The sequence below is a fragment of the Oryza glaberrima genome, chromosome 1 (assembly GCF_000147395.1).
Source record: "Oryza glaberrima chromosome 1, OglaRS2, whole genome shotgun sequence".
NCBI classification, from domain to species: Eukaryota; Viridiplantae; Streptophyta; class Magnoliopsida; order Poales; family Poaceae; genus Oryza; species Oryza glaberrima.
In genome coordinates, this window is record NC_068326.1 from 12,145,032 (window position 1) to 12,167,548 (window position 22,517).

The window sequence follows — 22,517 nt, forward strand, 5'->3', positions numbered from 1 at the left end:
TACCTGGTAACCATCTCTTTTTTAAAATCCTTTATTTCTTATTAAGTTTATGGTTTTCATGATAACCACACAGGTACCACCGTATCTCTGCCTCTGGTTATAGCCGTAACCCCCTACGAACCCTGCATCCAACACATTAGTGAGATAAAGCATGAATAGCCTTTGTGCATGCAAATTAACTACTACACCATGCTTCCATCTTTTTCCAGCATGAAGTGACACAAGCATGGCGACCGGCCGAAAAGACAAGCACTAGGGTTTGGTTTGCATATGTACATGCACGCACGTACTGTGGTCGCTACTGGTCCATCAAGCTAGCTTCTTCTGCATCATGCACGCTTGGCAACTTAGGTCCCCATCTCTCGATGTCGATGTGTATACGCTTCACAGATAAGGCCCCACCACTTTGAGTTAACTGAGCTTGAACATTTCGTGAAATTAACGACCTTTGGTAGATGGAGGAGCAGAGATGATCAACGTGATAACGTGCGTGCAATTATGTCTTCAGTGCTACCTTGTTCAAATTTCCTAGTCTTTTTGCCCCTGCTGATGGGTGATGTAAGTTGTAGTAGTAGGTTGAGTCTCTTGCCTTTTGGTTTCGATGCTTTGATCTGTGAGTAAAAAACAGGATGGTGCTTTGGTCCTTGGGTCTGAACTGGAATCACCAGTTAGTTTTATTCAGTAGTTGTTCTACTATGTTTGTTTTCGGGCTTTCCTTTCAAATCCGGGTAATGAAAGCTACTTTCCTAAAAAAAAAGTTTCAGTACACGTAAGCATCCATATATCAGACATATTAGATCGATCTTAATTAGAACATGGTATAAATTAAAGAGCACGATCAAAAGAATACGTACATTCACACAATAGTACTATACCCCCCCCCCCTCCTTTAATATTTGACTACATAAAAAAATAGTGGGAGTATATCACAAATCAATTATGTATACTAGCATAGGAATATTAATGTCCTATGGTACTGGTAGAATAGTAAAGTCCTATGGTATGTCCTTTGGTAATCAATTATGTATGGTATAGGATATTACTATTCCTATGTTAGTATACATAATTGATTTGTGATATACTCCGTCCATCCTAAAATATAAGGGATTTTGGATGGATGTGATACTTATTAGGATTACGAATAGGCAGGCTCTTTATCCACATTTGTAGTACTAAAAAATGTCCTATTCATCTAAAATCTCTTATATTTTGAAATGGGGCTATTCATCTAAAATCTCTTATATTTTGGAACGGGGGAGTAGGTGATATTGTTATGGTGTGATATTCTGATGGGTCCAAATGATCTCACTGATGTTTCTGCAGAGAGCGTATGCAGAGCATTTGCTCCAGTAGTCGATCCGGTCCACACTTTAGTCGTGAATGAGTAAAATGCGTCTCACTATGATTGGTGGAAGCGTCGGCTCGGTAGTGCCTGTCTTACTCAACATGTATGCATGATCATCTAGATCAGACTTTACAATATCGGGCCTCATCGATGGAACTTCCTGTTGGGTTGGTTGTATATAACGTATGACCGAATTATTGTATATAAGATAAATTGTTTGATTTTTTTTAGGGAGAGAAATTGTTTGATTGGCTGGATTAGATGAAATATGGTTACTCTTCTCACGCGTGATGAGGTTAATTACCCTCACAACTCGAGGATATCCTGAATTCTATATTAATAATGTTTCAATTTATAAACTTAAAGGATATCCTGAATTCTATATTAATGTTTCACCGATTTACCTCTTTGAGGCAGAGGAAGATCACCACGGCAATAGCTGCAGGATTTTTTTTCTGAGCCTGAGGGATTAGTTCGGTGAGGTGTTTTACCTGAGCGAACTAGGCCAAACATCCTCTTTGGGGCAACCAAACGTACAACCATTGTTTGCATCCACCCATGCGAGTGGGTTTTTTTAATTTTATGTTATCCTCATGAATGGTGTGGTGTGTTCTTAAATACCACTCTCCTAAATAATCGGATTATTTGCTACCTTGGCGCATCAAATTGTTTTCATTCTGCCATTTTGACTGGCTAACTCAGCAAATCAGATGAAAAATTACCACCTTGCCCTCATCTTTTTCCTATTGCATACCCAATCTTGAAGGAGATGGAGGATGCGGAGAAGCAATAACGGAGGATAGGGCTGCGGCGGCAGGAACCTAAGGCACTGGCGCTCCTCTTCTTTCTCAACTTCAATGTGGTTATAGCAACGACGACGTGCCGATAACAGTATCTGAGGAGGAGGCAGAATGATCGACACTGGTGTAGGCACTGCTAGAGAGGAGGACGTCTGGGGCCACTGCTGTTAGAGGGGAGGGAGGCCCATGGCCGCCACCATTGTCGGAGGGGAGCGGGGCCTGGGGCCGTTACCACCGGAGGGACGCAGCTGTCGCTGTCGTCAGAGAGGAACTGGGCACGGTGCGGTCGCTACCGAAGGGGGGTTGGGCATGAGGCTGCCGTTGGAGGGGAGGGGCTCGTGGGACCACTGCCAGATCTTGTCGTTGTTTTTGGGCTTGGGTAAAAGGAAGAAAAGGGGCAACGTGGTCATTTGCGACTTATTGCCACGTCAGTTTGCTGAGTTGGCTAGATAAAATGGTAAAATAAAACTAATTTGATGGGCTTGGGTGACAAATAATCCAAGTTATTTGGAAGGATGGTATTTAAGAACAAGAGTTTTTATGGTCCAGCGCTCGATACTGGTATCGCCCGGTACCAAAATCATCGAACTGTTGAATCCGGCATGGGTAGGATCGGGAGAGAAAATGAGCAAGGGTGGCGGGGCCGCGTTGTCGATCTAGGCAGCGGCATCGTTGAAGTCCAGGCGGCGACGGAGTTGAAGTCCAAGCGGCGACGTCGTTGATCCAGGCGGCGGCGGCTCGTCGTTCCCGGTGGCGGTGGAGTTGAAGTCCATGCGGCGGCGCCGTTGATCTAGGCGGCGACGGCTCGTTGTTCCCAGTGGCGGTGGAGTTGAAGTCCAGGCGGCGGCGGCGTTGAAGTCATCGATCCTGGCGGCGAGGACTCATCGATCCTGGCGGAGTTGAATCCCGGCATCGACTGGCGGAGGAGAAGGAATCCCGGCTCCGACGGGAGGCTAGAGGAGGAGTCCTTCCCGGCACCTGCGGGCGGAGATGGAGGATTTCTTCCCGGCGCCAAGGGATGCGCTCGTCGATCCCGGCACTCCAGGCGGCGGCGGCTCGTCATTCCCAGTGGCGGCGGAGTTGAAGTCCAAGCGGCGGCGGCTCATCGTTCCTGGCGGCGGCGGTGGCTCATCGTTCCTAGTGGCGGTGGTGGCGTCGATCTAGGCGGCGATGGCGTTGAAGTCGCCGATCCACGAAGTTGTTACACGCGAAGTTATATTTTTGCCCTTCCACCTCTGTTCTCTGGAGGTACCGTAGCAGGAACAAAATTGGTACCTTGCGGTACCAAACTCTACCAGCCGTTGGATCCGATCAGATCCAACGACCAGGATTTTGGTACCGGTCGGTACTGGTATCGACCGTTGGAAGGTAAAGATGCTCATTTGAGAACATACCATCGGGAGGATGGCATGGCGTAAAGTCCACGACCTCTCACCCTCCGTATCTCATACAGACAGATAACCAATTAACCATACACGCCCATATATACCAGTACCAGATACATAGTGCAGTACTTAAAAGGGACAATTGTGTTTCTGCCCTTAATTTACATCTCAATTGTGATTTTACCCCTACTTTTTAGGGTTTGTGATTTTGCCCCTGCTTTTTTGAAACGAAGCAGCCGTCTGCCCCTGGTTTGGACGGTAGTTTCGTGGGCCCGGGATTTCCGAATTAAACGATGAAAGAAAATGCTATTATAATTTGTGAATGACTATTCTAGCCTTGCTTCAATGAAACAACCAAATCCCCAAACCTTGCTGTCCCCGATCCAATCGAAAAACCATGCAAGCGGTGGCGGCAGGGGCTTACGCGACAGGCGGCGGCGCGCGGCAGGGAGGAGCGGCGGCTCGGGCCAGCACGCGGTGGAATCGGGCGTGGGCAGGCGCGGCGCGGCGGCCCCGAGGAGCAGCGGCTCCGTCGACGCGGCGGTGCGGCGGCCCTGCGGAGTGGCGGCTCTGTCGACGCGGCAGTGCGGCGGCCCTGCGGAGCGGCGGTTCCGTCGGCGCGGCGGCCCCGCGGGTTGCAAGCGCAGGGAGGCACGGCGGCCGGCGGCCCCGTGACCGAGGAGCGGCGGAAAGGAGCGGCGCGGCTCTGTCGGTGCATCGGCGCAGCGGCTCCGTCGGTGCGGCCCCGCGGTGTTGCACGCGCAGGAGACGCGGCGGCCGGCGGCCCCGCGGCCGAGGAGCAGCGGAGAGGAGCGGCGGCTCCGTCGGCGCGTCGGCGCGGCGGCTCCGTAGGCGCGGCCCCGCGGTGTTGCACGCGCAGGGAGACGCCACGGCCGGCGGCCGCGAGCAGGAAGTGTGCTTGCAGCGAGCTAGCAAGCAGCGAGCAAAAATTATTGCTGAAATTTTGTCCTTGATAGTGTGCTGTTATCTTCTATAATTTGTGTCCAAATTATTGATGAATTTCTATCAAAATTTTGTCAAAAATATTGTTCTGACATCGTTTATAAACTGTGTTCAAATTATTGCGAAAATTCTATCAAAATTATCCAAAATATTGTGTTATATCAACTTTTACAAAATTTGTGAACATTTATTTCCCATATGAAATTTGCTCAAAATTAACTTGAAACATGTATCCTGTGCAAGCCAAAACATGTCCAGGGGTATACTTGTCAATTCATCACACATTTAACACCGTTACCATCAGTTAACAGAGTAGGGGCAGGCAGCTGCTTCGTTTAAAAAAAGCAGGGGCAAAATCACAAACCCTAAAAAATAGAGATAAAATCACAATTGAGATGTAAAGCAAGAACAGAAACCTACTTAAAAATACTCAGCTAGCTATCTGTACAGTAGGCACGAGTGTTTCCGTCATGGCGTCAATTCATTGACAAGGGCAAAAGGAAATGCCCTTTCCGTCACACTCATGGATTGAAGAGCCTTTAGGCCTCGTTTGAAACAAGGAAAAACCATAAAGAATTTTATTGTCTGAAATATTTTATGGAGCTATCTGAAATAAAGGATTGTTGTCTGCCCTTCCTGTGAAATGAACCATTCTAGATCAAACATGTTTTTCTCTTCATACGTATAGGCTATAGAGTTTCTCTTTTTTTCCGTGCGTTAATCAAATGACAGTTTGAAATTTTTCTATGATTTAAAATCCCATAGAAACCCAATGAGTATGATATTCTATTGCTACGTTTTAAAGAGGTCCTTTAAATATATATCTCTCTACATGGTGATCAGTCTGGGACTCTGGGCTGAGTTCGAACCAATAGGTACATAGTGACTCATTAGCATATAATTAATTAAGTATAGCTAATAAAAACTTGAAAATAGATTAATATGTTTTTAAAGTAATTTTTAAATATATTTTTTTTAAAAGAATACTCCATTCGTTTCAGGTTATAAGAAGTTTTGACTTTAGTCAAAGTCAAACTGCTTTAAATTTGATCAAGTTTATAGAAAAAAATAGAAACATTTTTAACTTAAGATAAATTTATTATGAAAATATATTTAATTATTAATTTGATGAAACTAATTTCGTATTATAAATATTACTATGTTTGTTTATAAACTTAGTCAAACTTAATACAGTTTGACGTCTTATAACCTGAAACGGAGGGAGTACCGTTTAGCAATTTCACAAACTTACTCGAACCAGATATTATAGGTTGGTAACCTGCCCATCCGAGCAACGTTAACTCGAGTGCTGAGATTTATGACAGGAAGGCAGCAGAAGCCCCAGCGTCTTCAGTCTTCACGTCGCGCTGCTAATTAGAGCATGTACAATAACAACTAGCTATAAGCCAGTATAAATATATTTTAAAGAGATAAATAAAGATAAAGAAAAGCAACGGACTACATATCTATAGCAAACTGCAGCACGGACTTTAAGGTGTAACATGTATATGATAGATGGGACCAGATATTAATAGTATAGTAAATAACTATTGTATGAATTGACTATTATACTGATTTTAGATAATTTGAAGCTAGTAGCTAGCTATTAAACTTGCTCTTAAGCTCCAGCCTGCAGGCAGCACTAGCAGCGGCACTGACGGCATGTGTGTGCATGCAATGCAGCTGCTCTTGTTTGTCCCGGCTTCCCTGTACATATGTGTTTCCGTGTTAATTTCTGTCTCTTTTTCAGACAACCTCTCGCACTGACGTACCTGAATAAAGTCCAAACCTTCGGCTTTTTCTCCCCCTCTCACACACACACTTTCTTCCTTCCCACTTTGCAAGATCCCCTCTCCATTCTCTGATTCTTCTCTCCTCCTCTCATGGTCTCTTGTGGCACATGGACACTGCTCGTCCAGTCCATCCCTTGCGTGTGCATAGCGAGAGCATCCGCGGCCTCCTCCTCCTCCTCCTCCTGTTCGTCGTGCAGTGCTCGCTGCTCAGTTGCTGTTTGGCGCATGCCGCCGCCGCCGCCGACGCCGTCGACAGGGACGACCCCGTTGTGACGGCGACGGCCGGCCGGGGCCGGCGGTTTCTCCCATCGCCGGCGCTGCAGCTGCACTCCGTGCAGGTGAATGTGGCGGCTCATCCGTGGAGCAAGGAGAGGAGGAGGAGCAGAAGAAGAAGAAGAAGCGCCGCCACGTTGATGGCCGTGAGCAAGCATCAGGTGCCCACCGGCGCCAACCCGGACTCCAATTAGCTAGGCAGTAATTAATTAGCTAATTAACCTAGTAAAGAACACTGCGAGAGCTCTATTTGCCCCTGCCATGCATTCTGTGAGATGTGATGAGATGTCATGAGCGATCTACCGTGTATGTATGTATGTTTTAGCTTGTTGAGCCTAATATGTTATTTTCGTCTTATTTAATTTATTAGTGTCATGATTTCTTTTCATTTTATCTTTATGTTCAGCGTTTTGATCCTGTTTTTTCCCTTAACCTTTCTCTACTACTAGTAATGTATGTTTTCCACAAAATATATCATATGGAGTATGCACAATCACTCACACATTCGTAAAACGGAATCTATGTTTTCACATTTATATAACATTCTTGTCCACCTATAACTTGAAGAAAGTAACCAACATTATACAATTGCAGCCTCGCATGGAACTAGAACTACTAGTGAAGTAGTAAAATTACCAAAGGTCTGAACGAAACTAAAAACATGGAGCAAATAGTAAATATGAACATTAACTTACAAAAATGGAGTAAAATTTGTAGATAAATAATTTATAGCCAGGGAAAATGGAAATTCCAGCGGTTTTTGAAACAGGGCCCTAATTATCGAATGGGTCGCCTCCATCACCTCCATCCGCGCCATCGCCGTCTCCACCGCCGTCGATCATCATCGGCGCCGCCACCACCTTGTCGTCGTCCGGAAAGACTTCGTTGTACTTAAGGACGGTGTTGTCCTCGAATTTGAACTCGAATTCGCCATCCATGATATGGTTTACCATTTCGGCTATTCGTTCGGTGTCAAGCTCCGCGACGCCCAGCTGTGTGTCGCCGTCGCCGTCGGCTATGGCGCCGTAGCCGCCCTCGCCATCCACAAGCAACGCTGGCTGCGGCTCCTGCGGTTGATGCTGATGCTCGTGCTGCGCCTGGACGCCGCCGTTGTAGCCGGCGAGCTCCGGGTGGTTGTAGTTGCTGCCGGCGGCGTCATGCGGAGGCGAGAGCCGGTGGTGGTTGTCGACGGCTGGTGGTGGCGCCGGTGAGCTCGTCGGCGGCGTCATCGGTTCCGGCGGGATCGCCACGGTGGGCAACGGGTGTTCCAGCATGTACGACGTTGGATTCGCCGCCATCCCGAGGTAGCCGTCGTGCTGCACAGGCTCGCCGTTCGGTGACGGCCACCACCCCGTCGGCGAGCTCTGCGGCGCCTCCCAGCTGATCGTGCTAGGAGACGGCGGCGCCACGGCGCCGTACGTGATCTCGAACTCGTCGTACCAGTCTTGCAGGAGCTCCGACGACGGTGTAGACGCCTGCGACGTCGAGGCCATGTTCGCCTGGTCCGCCATGGACATCATCCCTCCAGCCAGGCCCGGCAATGATAGTGGCAGCGGCATCGCCGACGACGACCCGGCCATGCCCGGCATCTGCTGTGCAGGCAGCGACATCGCAGACGACGATCCGGCCAGGCCCGGCAATTGCAGTGGCAGTGGTAGCGACATCGCCGACGACGATCCGGCCAAGCCCAGCAATTGCAGTGGCAGTAGCGGCGTTGATGACGACGGTCCGGCCATGTCCGGCAATTGCAGTGGCAGTAGCGGCGTTGCTGATGATGGTCCGGCCATGTCCGGCAATGGCCGCGGTGGCGTAGGAGGTGGCAGTGCCGACGACGTGGAGGGCTCGTCCGTGCTCGACGCCGCGGCGGCAGCGTTCACCGGTTCTTCGTCCTCCTTCCTTTTGATCTTGTACAAGCGGTACACGGCAAGGTCCTCAAGCTTGGCAAAATCCACAGAAATTGATCCGCCCAAATTAGCACAAATTGCATCCAAAATTCAAATTCAAACAACAAAAATCGATCAATCCACTTGAGCATAATTAGTAAATTACAAGACGAACATAACAAAATGTTTAAATATACTCGCTCTGTTTTATATTATATACAAGTCGATCTTGACTCTCTTTTTTTAAGTTAAACTTTTTTAAGTTTTACCAAAATATAATAATACTTTTAACATAAAACAAACATATTATTAAAATATATTTAATATTCAATGTTTACATTTAATGAAAATGATTTTATATTGTAGATGTTGAAAATGAGTTTAACTTGAAAAAAATGTCAAAACGACTTATAATACAAAATAAAATGGAGGAAGTAGATTGCAACGTAACGCAGATTGATTTAAGTTTAAATTTGAATTAGATCAACAAGGACTACCTGGTTTTTGGAGCCATCAATGATCTTGGTAAACTCGTGCATGCCCCAATTACACCATGGTGAGCTTCTGGCCGACGTCGATACCGCCAACCTTCTTGCTCCTCAACGTCTTGCTCCCACCAGACGCCTTCCATGTCCCGCCCTTCGCCACCCGTGTCGGCCGCCTCTTGTTCCTTGCCTTTGTCGCGAACTGCCTCCTGCTAAAGAAGTAGATGTACCCATCCTCCTCATTCCCGATGTACGTCTCTACACACATCATCACCATAGAAGAAGAAGAGGAGGATGACGGTGATTGATGAAGGGTGAAAGAGAGAGGTAGAGAGGCGGCGGCGAAGCGGGCATACCATGGAGGAGGGCAGGGTGGAATTCGAGAATTCTGATATGCTCGAAGATGTTGTTGAGGGCGCCGGGGAGCTGGCTGCGGACGAGCTTGCATCTGAGGATGGCGAAGAGCTCCAGGTCCTTGGGGACGAAGTAGCAGCCGACAGGCATGCCGTGCCGGTTCTTGCCGTACTCGGGCACCACCTTCTCCTTCCCTTTCCACTTCCCATTGTTGTTGCCATCGCCGCCGCCTCCTCCTAGTGGTTGTTCTGCCATGGCGGGCGGGTTGGTTGGTCAGAGTTATAGTTAACCAGGAGAAGGAGAGAGGATTAATTAGTCAGCGAGATAGAGAGAGTTAGCCGAGCCGTGATCAGTCGCGGCGGCGGCGCTCGCGCGTGGCGTGGCGTGGCGAGGGCTGCATATTTGAGGGGAGGGCGTGAGGCGGCTGTTTGATTCGAATTCAATTTGGGGGGAAATTGAAGGGGAGTAAGAGTAGGAATACGGTGCAAATATGATGTAAGAGACCGGCTGCTATTTCCAATTTTGGTATGCAACATGACAGCCAGCCGGAGACGACGACGGCGGCGGCGAAGGACGGAGAGCTCGCCATCTGATTGAGCCGGTATGACCTTCTTCCTGATTTTCTCGCAGAGCTCCCCTGATTCGACCACCTGCTCAGTCCCCTCCCTCTAGCGACGGATTTCGCCGCCGTGAACTCGCCGACAGCTTCCCCTCCTCGGCCGCCGCCGCGCAGGAGGGGGATTGGTCGAGTGTGCCACCAGCCTCACGGCTCCCGACGGCCATAGCCCCCCTTCTCTCTTCCCACTTACTTTGCCCCCCCTAAATTTCTCTTGATTTGGGAATTCCGCCGGGATTCCTCGAAGCAGACGCTGTGATTTAGGGATTTAGAAGCTGCGTGGCTGTTCTGTAACTTCTGTTTAGTGAAGAGAAGTTTATTTGGGTTCTCTTATGTGTTGGTGTGTCGATGACCTTCTTTGCGGTCTCTCTGATTACTTGCAGTGGTGCTTGTTTCACAGATGGAGATGGGGATGAATTCTGTGCAGCCAAATGCTCAGTTTCATGTGCCGCACAAGTCCCTCTCGTTGGATATATGTAAGAGCCTTTGCTCTAGTAACTTTTAAGCATATATGATGAGTGCATTGCATATGATTGCGATAAAAACACCTTCAAGAAAACAGTCTGATAAACTGTTCCTGGATTAGAACTCAATTCAACATGTCATCGCATATCGTTAGCCATTGCCCGTAAGAACAAGTTTGTTCTGTCGTTGGATCAGAACATGATCTGCATTGGCTATCATTGCTTTGTCGATTGTTATCACTTTGGCAAATTGTCACTGTCTAGTCCTTGCAAGAACCACATCTGCATTGTTTGGTGTTAGTTATTTCAGTTCTTTGCGTGCAGCTAACTTATTTTCCTTCTTGGTTTTCTAGGGCAATAAGACAGATATTGTTATCAGCAAGTATGAGGGTAGCTTTATGGTTAGTTACACCTTGCAAGTGATATTTATTCGATTGGATGACAAGTTTTCACATATAAAATATGCTCACCTAATCATAAAATCTACAGGTGATGGTGACACAAATAGGATGCATGGGAACCATATTAGCTGCCAGGTATGTTTTTTATTCTCCCATATAACATGGTTTATTTTGGGCATTGCTAGTTCAGGATAGACAATTCTTTCCATGCTTTTAGTACTATCGAAATTTGAAACCTTTAGCTCTCAGCTTTTTGCTGATGTTTCTGAAAGAACAGTGAGAATCCATCCACAATTCCGCATACATATGTTGGTGCGTTTATCCCCTAGTTGCAAAAAGGCTAGGAAACTGTTGAGCATAGATTTCAGAGTGCATGTCAGGTCATAACTCATAACCTCATGATGCTACAGTTTATACAGGATAATGCTTCTGTTATTTCTTAAACACGATAGATGATAGTTGACAGCTAGTACTTTATTGATGATGTACCATTGTAGTTGTTATTATGTGCTGTATTTCCTGCCACTTTAGTATTTCTGATCATGCTTTCTTGCTCATTAATAGGAAAGATGAAAGTGTTTTTTCTGATCCAACCTACAATGTTCTTTTTGGAAAGAGGGATGAGGTAAGGTTATTATACTGTTCAATGTAGGGTCTGACCATAGATAGATCTAATGAATGTGCATATTGTTGTGATCACAGCCGTTACTACTAGCTTGTGCACGCCAACTTATCGAACACATAAGGTAAGATTCCCTCCCACCCCACCCCATATATCCGAAGAACTTCTTGTATGATATATGCTTGCTTCTCATGCAACTAAAAATTAAACTTCATGCCAATTTCGTGGATAAGAAATATAATTGAAACTGTGTCTGCATCTGCCTATGATTCCATTAAATTTTGAATGTAATTTTCACCAATAAGCTCCACTTCTTCTAAGCTGCTCTTGGCTGAGTTCGTTTGCATGAGTTCCCAACTCACTCTGACCGTTTTTCGCGCGCACGCTTTTCAAACTACTAAATGGTGTATTTTTTGCAAAAAATATTCTATACGAAAGTTGCTTAAAAAAATCATATTGATCCATCTTTCAAAAAAGAATTAGCTAATATTTAACTAATCATGCTCTAATGAATCGCTCCGTTTTTTGTGCGGGAGGGATTTGCTCCCAACAAGAAGTAACGAACACATCCTTAGATGCAAATGTCTCCAGCAATGGCCCTTTTAATTGTGGTCAATGATTTTTTTATCTCAAGCAACTATTGTGACACTTCGGTTGCTGAAGTTAGTTACATAATTTGTCCAGCTCTGATTTGTAAACTGTCCTTTGGCACCTGTACCACACTCCATTTTCTTACAGACACGGTCATTGATGATATCTCTTGGTCTGAAGGATCATTCCCAGGTATTATTTGAACTTCCCTTCATATGACTGTAATTCTCCGTGTTTTTCTCCTGAATCTTGCCAAATCAGCAAGCATGGTCGACTGTACTGTGCATATCAGTGTTTCTGAGGTTAGACCCCATTATTTTGCATTGGAATCAATAGTATTCTCGTGCATGTATCTCAAACAATTTTGTTACTTCTGCAGGCAACAATGAAATATATTGTTTCCACCATAATTGAGAACCGCCTATGGTAATAGTTTTGCATACCGAGCTGGGGTTGGAATGGCTGGGCACATATCTATTCACTTCATCAACAGAGATGTTGACATGATTAGTGCTGAGCAATTAACACTCTCTTACCAATCTAGAATTTTGTAACTATGATTTCTTCGGAGTCGATGTATCACAAAGTAGTTATATAACCAAAGTTATAGCGAGAATTGCACTACTAGCTTTGATGAGTATTTCATCTACGAACTTCTGAATGCTAATGGTTGTATTCATGTTGCTTTGCTAATTTGTGGCCTAAAATCGCTCGTTGAGCTCAGCAAGCTTGGACCTCATTGGTATTCTATATCTAAGCTCATGCCCCAGCTCGAGATCCTCACCAGATCGCATGCCAACCCTGGACTTCGCACATCCTTTTGGAATGACTGCTGGCTCACCGACAAATGCTTACGTCTACAGTACCCTGCTCTCTTCTCGCACTCCCTGTTCCAGGCGGCGTCGGTGTCTTGGACGCTTTCAAGGTCCATCGGCTCTACTTTGGCACCACGACTGTTCACAAGAGCTGTCCCAGCTTACACTGTGAAAGTGTCAATTAGGCCTAGAGGGGGGTGAATAGGCTAATTCAAAAATCAACTAAAAGCGGAAGCAGTAATTATCGGATATTTCCGAAATTTTCGGATATATCCGAAAATTTTCGGAGTCAGCACAAACAGCAAAGTAAACGAAGGATTTTTCGGACATTCCGAAAACTTTTCGGACAAGTCCGAAAATTTCCAGTACCAATAACATCGTTCTGGATGTTTTCGGAAAAGTCCAAAAATAACTTTCGGACAAGTCCGAAAATATACAGAAGCGAAAATGACTCTACTGAAGAATTTCGGAAAATCCGAAAATTAGTTTCGGACAAGTCCGAAAATATACAGAACCACTTTTGCCTTCGCAGTCTTCTTCAGAAAGTCCGAAAATCACTTTCGGACATATCCGAAAATTTCCAGAAGCGAAAAACTGGTTCTGTGTGTTTTCGGAAAGTCCGAAAATGAGTTTCGAAAAACTCCGAAAAAATCCAGAACACACCAAACTGAGGAGAAACACTTTTTTTAAAAAAAGATTTTGAGCACTTTGATCACTCCTCGTATGTAAATGCATCATCCCTCTTAATAGTGCGGCTTTCCTATTAACTCAAGAAAAACGAAAACGTACAAAATGCCATTTGCTCATTTGCCGCATCACATCACATCAACGTATTCGGCGGGATATGCATTACGCTAACTCATTGAGGACATAACAACCTTCACATTTGCTTAAATAAAAATGTTAGTCCTCTCTAATCGCATTGTAATTAATCACCAAAATCATTAGGGGCCTAGATGCACTTTCAATCTCCCCCTTTTTGGTGATTGATGACAATACGATTAGAACACAAGAGAGAATGAATATAATTTAAGGTTTTTGGTGCAATGTTTTAGTGAAAGCTCCCCCTAAGAGTGTGCATAAAAGCAAGTGGAGAGCTCCTCCTAAATCATTGCATCCACATTGAAGCTCACAAGAGAATAAATATATCACATATGCTTATCACATCCAACACATCACATGCAAATGAATAATTACATCTCATCACAAGCATTATATAAGGAGGATAAGACATTGCACCACATTAAATATAATAAGATCCATTACATCACAAGCATTCATAATTAAACAATAGACTTACAAAGCTTTAAACTTTAACATAAAAACCACAATAGTCTCATACAGATAAAAACCAACAGTGCTCGACTCTAAGGACAAGATAGATAAACTAAAGCCATGATAGATATTCTCCCCCTTTGGCATCAAGACACCAAAAAGAGAGGACGAGGAGACGATGACTCAAGCGAAGGGCGCCTGAGGAGGATCCTCGGGAGGTGGTGGAGGAGGATAGCCATAGCCATGGCCATATCCAAAGAAGTCGAAGTCGGAAGGCAACCCGGCAAAAGGATCCTCAATCTCTTCATCCTCTGGCTCATCGGGCTCGGCCTCGAAACCCGGAGGAGAAGGAGGGATAGCAATGTGGTGGTCCTCATAATACCGTTCCTTGAGGAACTTGACATCACGAGCCGTCTTCTTCGCCGAATTCCGCAATCGGCGGTTCTTTTTCGCCTCCGCGGAGCAAAGACCGAAAAGACTCCGCAAAATGCGGAATAAAGGAGACGGCTCACGACGAGCCACAGAGACAGGGCGCTCAGGAGCAGGAGGCGGCTGAGTAGAAGAGGAGGGTATGTCCCGAGCAGCTGAGGAGCGGGGGGCCTTAAGAAGGCGCAAGTGAAGCTGAGAATGAGTCACATCATGGCGAAACTGGAGCTGAGTCACAGTCTCGATCATCCGCATAATGTGAGGGGCATAGACCAACCCCTTCTTGTACTGAATTGAAGCCATGCGGATCTCCTCCCACACAAAGTGATAGACATGGAAGCGATGAGGAGGGGGATCAAACCGGAGAAGCACGGTCCTAGAGAGATGGTTAATGCTGCTAGCATCACCATCCTTAGGCACAAAAGACCGGCGAAACATCCGGTTCAAGTAGGCAAAGTACGGCTTGAGGCCATCAACCTTGCCTAACACCACATTTGGATCATTTGGAGTGTAAAGGGGAAGCAATTCTGTGTTGACAGGAATTTGAAGATTATGAAGGTCATCAAGGTTGAGCAAAGAACGAAGACGGAAGCCCCAGATCTCAGCCAACTGCTAATAAGAAACAGAGTACCAGGACCCCTGAGTCATCCAGTGCATGGCACGATAGCGATCAAAGTATACGGTGGCATAAAACTGAGCAATGATCTCGTTGCACCAATTGTGCTGCAACGTCATGAAGGAGCGGATACCCATGAGATCACAATTGGCAATCACAGAGTTGATCACCGGATCATTGTGTGCCTGCAACTCCTCCCAATTGATCCATTGCATGGGAACAGTGGGATGAGCTTTGGACTTAATCACAGACTCATAAAAGTCTTGTTGAAAGAGAGTCCAAAACCGCGGATCCGTGGCGGTGCGGCGAAGGGAGCGCGGACTTGTCCGAAAATTTTCGGATATCTCCGAAAAATCCTGGCCGACCCCTATCACTTCGGATTTGCATGTTTCTTGCCCTCAATCACTTGTTTCTTGTCTCTTTGGCTTCCATACCTGATTCCTTGTATCTCTCTTGTTTGAAGGATGCCTCCCCGCAAGCAAACCTCCCACAAGTCCAAGCGCCTGAGGGATCGCTCTCCTACTCCATCTTCTCATGGTGATTCGGACAGTGATTGGTCCGGTGAAGCGGATGCGGTTCCTCAGGTTGCGCGGGTGGCTCGGCGGTCTACTCATGCTCATGGTGGTGGTGATGGTGAGGGCTCCTCCCGTCAACCGCAAACGCCGCCGCACCAACCAAATGTTCCCATTGGGCCTCTCCGCATTCATACACCCGAAGGCCATCTGTTGCATAAGGGTAGTCCTTGATCAGTAGCTTCACCTTGGATGGGCTTGATGGGTCCTTGATGGCAATGCCTCTGCATTACAAAATTAGGATGTTATTCAAAGTTATGTTATTGTTGGTTCTTGTTGTGATGTGGCTCTCGGTGTTTAATTACCTCTTTATTAGATCATCCGGAAGGCCCTGTTCCGTGAAGTTCCAGTTCTTGTAAACTGCTGAAGACATTGCCAGAGCATGTTTGCCAGGAAAGACAGTTTGTTCGAAAATGCCACCGCCGTTGATGAGTGTCTGGCGTGCCAATGCATTGATTGTCATCGTGTCGCGATAGTGTGGCTGGAGGAGCTTGTACACAGGGTGTGTCACACTGAGCTGGCGGTTTGTAGCGATCACGAAGGGCTCCATCACAGCATGTGTGTTGAGCCTACAAGAGTTTACATCAATGATGAGGTTAGCTTACTGCTTTCAGGAAAGAACTACAGTTTGCCACTGCCAGTACGTACCAGTGGCTGATAAGCTGGTGCCAACCGGAGTCATTAACAGCAACATAAGCCTTGGCCAGCTGCCACACCCAAGACTCAATGCCACTTGATGCAGGTGTATGGACCTTGCTCTTTGCAGTTGTTAGGTTGCCCTCGATGTGTGGCAAGCTCAGTTCAATTGCTAGTGGCTTCAGGGTATCATCATCACGTAAGAACAACAGGGTCCTTGTGGCCCTCGAGGTTGGAGAGGAGGGGAGCCGCGGGAGGTCGCCGGAGAGGAGGAGGAAGTCAATCCGAGGAGAAAAAAAGTGAAAAGAGAGAGAAGGGAGTCCACGGGGTGGAACATGAACACCCCGAAATTTTTCGGATATTTCCGAAAATTTTCGGATATTTCCGAAAGGATACAGAAGAGAGGCACACGGAGCTGTAGATTTTCGGATATGTCCGAAAATTTTTCGGAAAGTCCGAAAAATCCTGGGATTGCAGCAATTGAAAGATCGACAGGACAGAGATTTTCGGAATGTCCGAAAAATTTTCGGAAAGTCCGAAAATTCCTGGAAAACACAGTTTTGCAATGAGATTTCGCCGGGAATTTTGATGAAACTATTTTTCAAACATTTTAAAGGAAGTTTACAAAGGACAAGCACTGGGAATTTTGACAAAAACAAGTTTTACAAGGATTTTTGATAGGATTTAGAAGGGAAGGGATGGTCGAGCACTAGAGACTCCATTTGAACTTGTGACTAGCACACAATCAATCACACAAAACAATAGCCACAAGTCAAATGGACGATCCAAGGGATCAAAAGAGAGGGAATTACCATGAGACAAGATAATTCACCCTTGAGAGAGGGAATGTGTGAATCTATTTCAAGTTGTGCTAGGACCAAGATTCATTGAAAAATGAGATCCCCATACACATATATTCAAAAATCTCCACAAAAAAAAATGACTAGTGTCCATCCATGAATTGAATGACCATTTTGTCACAAAGTGGTATGCAAACCTATTCTACCAAGCAAACGTGCATGCAATAGATCAAGCCACATTCCGAGAATCCAAAATATTTAGTTCACTCCTCAACTCACAAAACCTAGCTTCATCTAGAGGCTTGGTAAAGATATCCGCCAATTGTTTGTCGGTTCTCACATGTTGGATGTCTATGTCGCCTCTTGTGGAATGATCTCTCAAAAAATGGTGGCGAATATCGATATGTTTGGTTCGGGAGTATTGAACGGGGTTGTTGGCTATCTTAATGGCGCTCTCATTGTCACATAGGAGTGGGATTTTGGATACATTGAGGCCATAATCTCTCAAGGTTTGCTTCATCCAAAGAAGTTGAGCACAACAACTCCCCGCTGAAACATATTCCGCTTCGGCGGTGGATAGGGCGACGGAGTTTTGCTTCTTGGAAGACCAAGAAACAAGGGACCTACCCAAGAATTGGCAAGTACCCGATGTGCTTTTCCTATCCACTTTGCACCCGGCATAATCCGCATCGGCATAGCCAATGAGATCAAACCTCGCTCCCTTAGGATACCAAAGACCAAGGTTAGGGGTGTGCACTAAATATCTAAGAATTCTCTTCACGGCCACAAGGTGACACTCCTTCAGAGTGGCTTGAAATCTTGCACACATGCACACACTAAGCATAATATCGGGCCTAGATGCACAAAGGTAAAGAAGTGAGCCAATGATGGAACGGTATACCTTTTGATCGACGTCTTTACCTTGCTCGTTGAGGTCGAGATGGCCATTTGATGGCATGGGAGTGTGAATTGGCTTGGCGTTCTCCATCCCAAACTTCTTGAGCATGTCATTCAAATACTTTGTTTGGCAAATGAAGGTTCCTTCCTTGAGTTGCTTGATTTGAAGGCCGAGGAAGAACTTCAATTCACCCATCATAGACATCTCAAAACGTTTGGTCATCATCCTACTAAACTCTTCACTAAAAGACTTGTTAGTAGAACCAAATATAATATCATCGACATATATTTGGTACACAAAAATATCATTATCATGTCTTTTAGTAAAGAGGGTTGAATCGGCTTTCCCGATTTCAAAGCCGTTTTTCACAAGAAAGTTGCGAAGACACTCATACCAAGCTCTAGGGGCTTGCTTAAGCCCGTAGAGTGCCTTGTGGAGCTTGTACACGTGGTTGGGATACTTTGGATCCTCGAAGCCCGGTGGTTGCTCCACGTATACCAACTCGTTGATAGGCCCGTTGAGGAAGGCGCTTTTGACATCCATTTGATATAGCTTAAAATTGAGGTTAGTAGCAAAAGCAAGCAATATGCGAATCGACTCAAGTCTAGCTACCGGCGCAAAAGTTTCACCGAAATCTAATCCTTCGATTTGGGTGAACCCTTGCGCCACTAACCTCGCCTTGTTCCTTATTACGACCCCGGCCTCGTCTTGCTTGTTGCGGAAGATCCACTTTGTGCCAATCACATTTTGCCGAGGTCGCTCCACCAAAGTCCACACTTCATTCCGGGTGAAATTGTTTAACTCCTCTTGCATCGCCATCACCCAATCCGGATCATTTAGAGCTTCTTCCACCTTTAGCGGTTCAAGAGAAGACACAAACGAGTAATGCTCACAAAAATTTGCAATACGAGAACGAGTGGATACTCCCTTGTTGATGTCTCCTAAGATGTTGTCGGTGGGATGATCTCTTTGGATACTTTGATGGATTCTTGGGCGAGCTAAGTTGATCGGTGAGGGTGGCACTTGCTCGCTTTCTTCACCTTGATCCAAGCTTGAGATAGAGGGATCGTCGGCTTAGGTTGATGTAGGTGGCTCCACTTGTGTTGAGGAAGAGGCTCCTTGTTGTGGCTCCCTAGGACGTACGTCCCCAAGAGCCAATCTTTTGATTGCCTCGCTCGGATCCTCCTCTTCACCTAACACATGTGAGTCAACTTGCTCTACTTGAGAGCCATTAGTTTCGTCAAATGTCACATCACGCGCGATCTCAACAATACCGGAGGTTTTGTTGAAAACGCGGTATGCGCATTCATTTGACCCATACCCAAGCAAGAATCCCTCATCCACTTTAGGAGCGAACTTAGATGATCTAGCCTTCTTATTAAGAATGTAACACTTACTACCGAAAACACGAAAGTAAGAGACATTTGGTTTGTTACCGGTAAGAAGCTCATAGGGAGTCTTCTTAAGAAGGCGGTGAAGATAAAGGCGGTTGATGGCGTGGCATGCGGTGTTGACGGCTTCGGCCCAAAAACGGTTCGATGTCTTGTACTCATCCAACATGGTCCTCGCCATCTCAATAAGAGTCCTATTCTTCCTCTCGGCCACTCCATTTTGTTGAGGTGAATATGGAGCCGAGAACTCATGCTTGATGCCTTCTTCATCAAGGAAACTCTCGATGCTCGTGTTCTTGAACTCCTTGCCATTGTCGCTTCGAATGTTCTTGATCTTGAGGTCGAACTCGTTTTGTGCTCTTCTTGCAAACTTCTTGAAGATAGCTTGTGTCTCACTCTTGTCATGCAAAAAGAACACCCACGTGAAGCGTGAAAAGTCATCAACAATAACAAGACCATATTTGTTACCTCCAATGCTTAGATAAGCAATTGGTCCGAAAAGGTCCATGTGGAGAAGCTCCAATGGTCTTGTAGTGGTCATCACATTCTTGACGGGGTGATGTGCAACAATTTGTTTGCCGGCTTGACATGCGCTACACACCCTATTTTTCTCAAATTGAACATTTGTTAGTCCAAGGATGTGATCGTGCTTTAGAAGCTTGTGAAGATTCCTCATACCAACATGGGCTAGCCTCCGATGCCAAAGCCACCCCGTGTTGAACTTAGCCACTAAGCATGTCTCATGTTTGGCTTTACTTGAGGAAAAATCCACAAGGTAAAGCTTTCCCTTGAGAACACCCTTAAAGACCACGGAGGAATCATTCCTTCTATAGACGGTCATATCAACATCGGTAAAAAGACAATTGTAACCCATAGAACATAATTGAGAAACGGACAAAAGATTGTAGTTTAGAGATTTTACCAAGAGAACGTTGGCAATGGAAAGATCATTAGAGATTGCAATCTTTCCCAATCCCATAACCTTTCCCTTTCCATCGTCCCCGAAGACTATGTTATCTTGTGAAGTGCCATTTGGATCAAGAGTTGAAAACATTGATTCTTCTCCGGTCATGTGATTTGTGCATCCACTATCAATCACCCAACTTCTTCCACCGGAGACATATTCCTGCAAGAGATCAATTTCTAATTTTAGGTACCCATACTTGCTTGGGTCCTCTCATGTTAGTAACAAGTGCCTTAGGCACCCAAAGTACTCTCTTGATTGAAATATTCTTGCCCCTTGGACCTACATACTTAGCAACAACACGACCACTAGTACTCTTCCTAAGAACATAAGATGCATCAAAAGAACAATGTGAGACACAATCATTAGGAAGGATACTTTTGGCCTTAACAAAGTTGCTAAGACCTTGGGGCCTCTTGATCATCACACTCTTGTCCACCTTTCCTTTTGGTGGAGGAACATACCCAAGACCCTCATGGTTGAAGTTGTCCCTTTGATAGCCTAGGTACTCTTTTAGGGCCTTACTACCCATATGGCACTTAAGTAGGCCATTGTGAAGGAGTCCCATAAGCTTCTCATTTTGCTTTTGCAAAGTACACAAGGAGATAGAATTAGTAGCACAAGCTTCAATATCAATATCTTTGCATCTTGCACAAGGTTCATTGCTTGGAGCAATTTTGGAGCATGATGCCTTGCTAGGGAGAGAGACACTATTCTTTAAGGTTTCAAACTTCTCTTCAAGAGAGAGGTAAGCTTTATCCAATCCATCCACTCTCTCTTGAAGTTGAGCGTTTGCCACCTCAAGATTAGCATGAGACTCTTTGGTTTGCTTGTAAAGCCGTACCAAAGCCTCATTTTTGTCTCTCTCCTTAGCAAGTTCACACTTGAGTTCATGAGATCGCTCTTTCTCACGAATGAGCAATTCCTCTTGCCTCTCAAGTGTTGCATATTGATCCTCAATTCTCCCAAGCAACTCACTCAAGTGTGGTATGGATTCCTTGGTTATAGATTTAAGCAACTCGTCATCCATAACCTCATTCTCAACCTCATCCTCCTCGTCACTAACAAAATCAACATTAAATGACTTGAGAGGAGAAGGTACCTTAGGCTCCTTTGCCATGACGCAAATGGGAGCATCCTCATCACTTGAGTAGTCGAAGAGTCTCGGTGGTGATGAAGGCTTGACGGCAAACGTGGCGACTCCTTCTTCATCACTTGAGCTTGACTCGGAGTCGGAGCCGAAGATCATCCCAAGGTGAGCTTGACCATAGTGTTCCCGCTTGCTATGCTTGTGCTTCTTCTTCTCATCCTTCTTCTCACCCTTCTTCTTATCTTCCTTGATGTGGGAACCATCCTTGAGATGGGGGCAATCCGCAATGAAGTGCCCGGGCTCTTTGCACACGTAGCACACTCTTGCAGAATGTCTTCCACTTGACTTATTGGAGTAGTGCTTGGAAGAACCTCCCTTGAAGAAGCCGCTTCGCCTCATGAACTTGCCGAACTTCTTGACGAAGAGAGCCATCTCTTCATCATCGATCTCTGTCTTGCTCTTGCTCTTGCGGATCTCTTCTTCTTCTTCCTTCGCCTTCAACGCCAAGTCTTCCTTCTTGATGCTTGTGGTTGAACTTTGATTGATATATTGGATGACATCCTTGGACTCTTGCACGAGCATGTCATGGGCAAGAATACGTCCGAGCAAATCATGAGGTGTGAGAGTCTTGTAGTCCGGACGCTCACGAATGATGGTCACCAAGGTAGAGTTCCTTGGAGTGATTGCTCGAACCATCTTCTTGACCACAACCTCATCGGTCATGTCCTTGGAGCCAAGTCCCTTGATCTCATTGACAATCTTGCTCAACCGGTCGTACATGTCGCTTGGGCTCTCACCATCTAACATCACAAATCTCTCAAATTGCCCCTTGAGGATCTCCACCTTGGACTCACGAACACTATCCGTGCTTTCATGCAAGTTCCGAAGCGTGTCCCAAATCACCTTGGCACTCTCAATGCCATCCACACGGTTGAACTCACTTCCACTTAAGGCGCTAAGTATTGCATTAGCGGCTTGAGCGTTCTTGTGCTCGTTCTCGTCGTCCTCCTTGGTGGGATCTTCGGGATTCTGCAAAACATAGCCTCTTTCGACTATTCT

At 45.8% G+C, this 22,517-nt stretch overlaps 2 protein-coding genes and 1 pseudogene across 4 annotated transcripts; 2 read left to right on the forward strand and 1 right to left on the reverse strand.

The window, feature by feature from the left end:
• The first annotated feature begins 6,312 nt into the window (after positions 1-6,312).
• Positions 6,313-6,964, forward strand: LOC127760318 (uncharacterized). Its single transcript, XM_052284559.1, has one exon. It carries the CDS (start codon positions 6,394-6,396, stop codon positions 6,751-6,753), a length of 360 nt encoding a protein of 119 aa, XP_052140519.1. The 5' UTR covers positions 6,313-6,393; the 3' UTR covers positions 6,754-6,964.
• Positions 6,965-7,104: 140 nt separating this feature from the next.
• On the reverse strand, positions 7,105-9,536 carry LOC127760317 (NAC transcription factor NAM-B2-like; annotated as a pseudogene).
• Positions 9,537-9,741: 205 nt separating this feature from the next.
• LOC127760319 (uncharacterized) lies at positions 9,742-13,068 on the forward strand. Of its 3 annotated transcripts, XM_052284560.1 has the most exons (8): positions 9,742-9,882; positions 10,298-10,373; positions 10,715-10,762; positions 10,851-10,897; positions 11,327-11,387; positions 11,465-11,508; positions 12,168-12,277; positions 12,355-13,068. In XM_052284560.1, the coding sequence occupies exons 2-7, from the start codon at positions 10,329-10,331 to the stop codon at positions 12,274-12,276; spliced, it is 354 nt and encodes a 117-aa protein (XP_052140520.1). In that variant the 5' UTR covers positions 9,742-9,882; positions 10,298-10,328; the 3' UTR covers position 12,277; positions 12,355-13,068. The 3 variants fall into 3 exon arrangements, with proteins under 3 accessions (XP_052140520.1, XP_052140521.1, XP_052140522.1); XM_052284561.1 differs by having other exon boundaries at positions 10,281-10,373; positions 12,168-13,068; XM_052284562.1 differs by lacking the exon at positions 12,355-13,068 and having other exon boundaries at positions 12,069-12,296.
• The last annotated feature ends 9,449 nt before the right edge of the window (positions 13,069-22,517 follow it).